Below are 1,751 nucleotides of genomic sequence, written 5' to 3' on the forward strand. Positions count from 1 at the left end.
TGTGTGTGTGTGTGTGTGTGTGTGTGTGTGTGTGTGTGTGTGTGTGTGTGTGTGTGTGTGTGTGTGTGTGTGTGTGTGTGTGTGTGTGTGTGTGTGTGTGTGTGTGTGTGTGTGTGTGTGTGTGTGTGTGTGTGTGTGTGTGTGTGTGTGTGTGTGTGTGTGTGTGTGTGTGTGTGTGTGTGTGTGTGTGTGTGTGTGTGTGTGTGTGTGTGTGTGTGTGTGTGTGTGTGTGTGTGTGTGTGTGTGTGTGTGTGTGTGTGTGTGTGTGTGTGTGTGTGTGTGTGTGTGTGTGTGTGTGCAGGGTGTGCAGGGTGTCCTGGTTAAATGTAACCAAGGTTTTATAGAATACGGTGGGCCAAGCCCAGTGAAACCAATTCACAGCCGACCAACAGTAGGCGATGCTAATCTGCAGCATTTGTCTCGTTACCAGAGGTGATTAATTAGTAAACCGTAATTAGGTATTTTTAATTATTGCCTTGAGAGAAAACATGTCAATGCAAAAGTGGTAGATCCGCTCGAAAAACGCCAAACTATGTTGTTTCCATCAAAAAGAATTGCCCCGCCGTTTTGGGGCAGTGCTTAGGGCGCTCGGCTACGGTGCCCAAGGATCGAATTCCGGCCGCGGCGGCTGCTTTTCGACAGAGAAACTATACCACATGGTGTGCGCCTGCCAGCAAAACACAAATATAAAAGAGCCAGTTAGGGAGGGTTGGGAGGCGACCCTGACCAGCTCGGACCTGGAGGCCCAGCGGGCCTTGGTTCAGAGAGCTCGGGCATGGCGGCAGCCAATGGCGTCCCGAAATAGGGTCTGCCACCAGTGCCATAACCATCTCCACTTCCCTTTCCCCAATCATTTCAGGGTCACCATTAATGTTTTCTTCTTCTCCTCTACTACAGCTTTTCTTATAGCCTTATAGCCATTAATGTTTTCTCCTTCTCCTCTACTACAGCTTTTCTTATAGCCACAGAAAACAAGTGAGACAGTTACCGTGCCTTTCCCTTCCTATAAATCAATCTCAATCTCTGAGTAGCTTTGGGACGTCAAACCTCATAAACTAAACCAACCAACCAAGATAGAATTTACTTAAGCTGATTTTTTTTAACCAACCGAAAGTGATACCTGGCGCAATACAAAAAAAAAAAAAATTCTTTAAGACAGCGGCGCCACTTTAAAGCTCCAAAAAGTGTCCCAGATAACAAAATCCGCTTTTCTCTGCAGTGCTCTATACGATGAAGCAAGACGTACGCACTTGGCGAATGATTTAAAATAACAGCCGGTCACGTGACAGCATTTTTGAGGGCCTATAAATTAGACCTGCGTAAGTCGTAGCGTGGTGGAAACGACGTACCTAGCCGTTGATCGAGGCGATCTACAACTTCTGCTTTGACACTTTTTCTCTGAAGGCAATATATAAAAAAATAGACAATCTTAATAGCTATGGCCTCTGAGGCCTCGTTCTACGGAGGCCACGTTCTACGATCTCCGGTCTAAGAGTCGGTGTTAATTTTCTCTTGGTAGCAGAATCCATTATTTTGAATGATTATTTATTGTTTATGTAATAATACTGCTGTCACGTTGGGAAATTAAACAACCTATTTTTGTTTTCTACATGTTTTGGGCTAACTGCATGTGCCTGAACTGCAGATCCGGGTAGTGCGGCGAGTCGAGAGTCATCGACCGCTCACGAATGGAATGCGGGGATCACGTGCTGACGACGGCTGCACCGGTGAGGATGGCGACGATTCTGCGA

The 1,751-nt window shown here is 46.4% G+C and overlaps 1 protein-coding gene across 1 annotated transcript in view; it reads right to left on the minus strand.

Annotated features, from left to right (window-relative positions):
- The window catches only part of LOC146201917 (uncharacterized), an 18,996-nt gene extending 18,219 nt beyond the window's left edge, over positions 1-777 (minus strand). The window contains exon 1 of the mRNA XM_084599703.1: positions 728-777. Within this exon, the coding sequence (XP_084455829.1) occupies positions 728-777 (50 nt within the window). The remainder of the gene's footprint in view (positions 1-727) is intronic.
- Positions 778-1,751: the final 974 nt, after the last annotated feature.

This window comes from Amblyomma maculatum, chromosome 1, assembly GCF_055883805.1.
Source record: "Amblyomma maculatum isolate TAMU_Amacu chromosome 1, ASM5588380v1, whole genome shotgun sequence".
NCBI lineage: Eukaryota > Metazoa > Arthropoda > Arachnida > Ixodida > Ixodidae > Amblyomma > Amblyomma maculatum.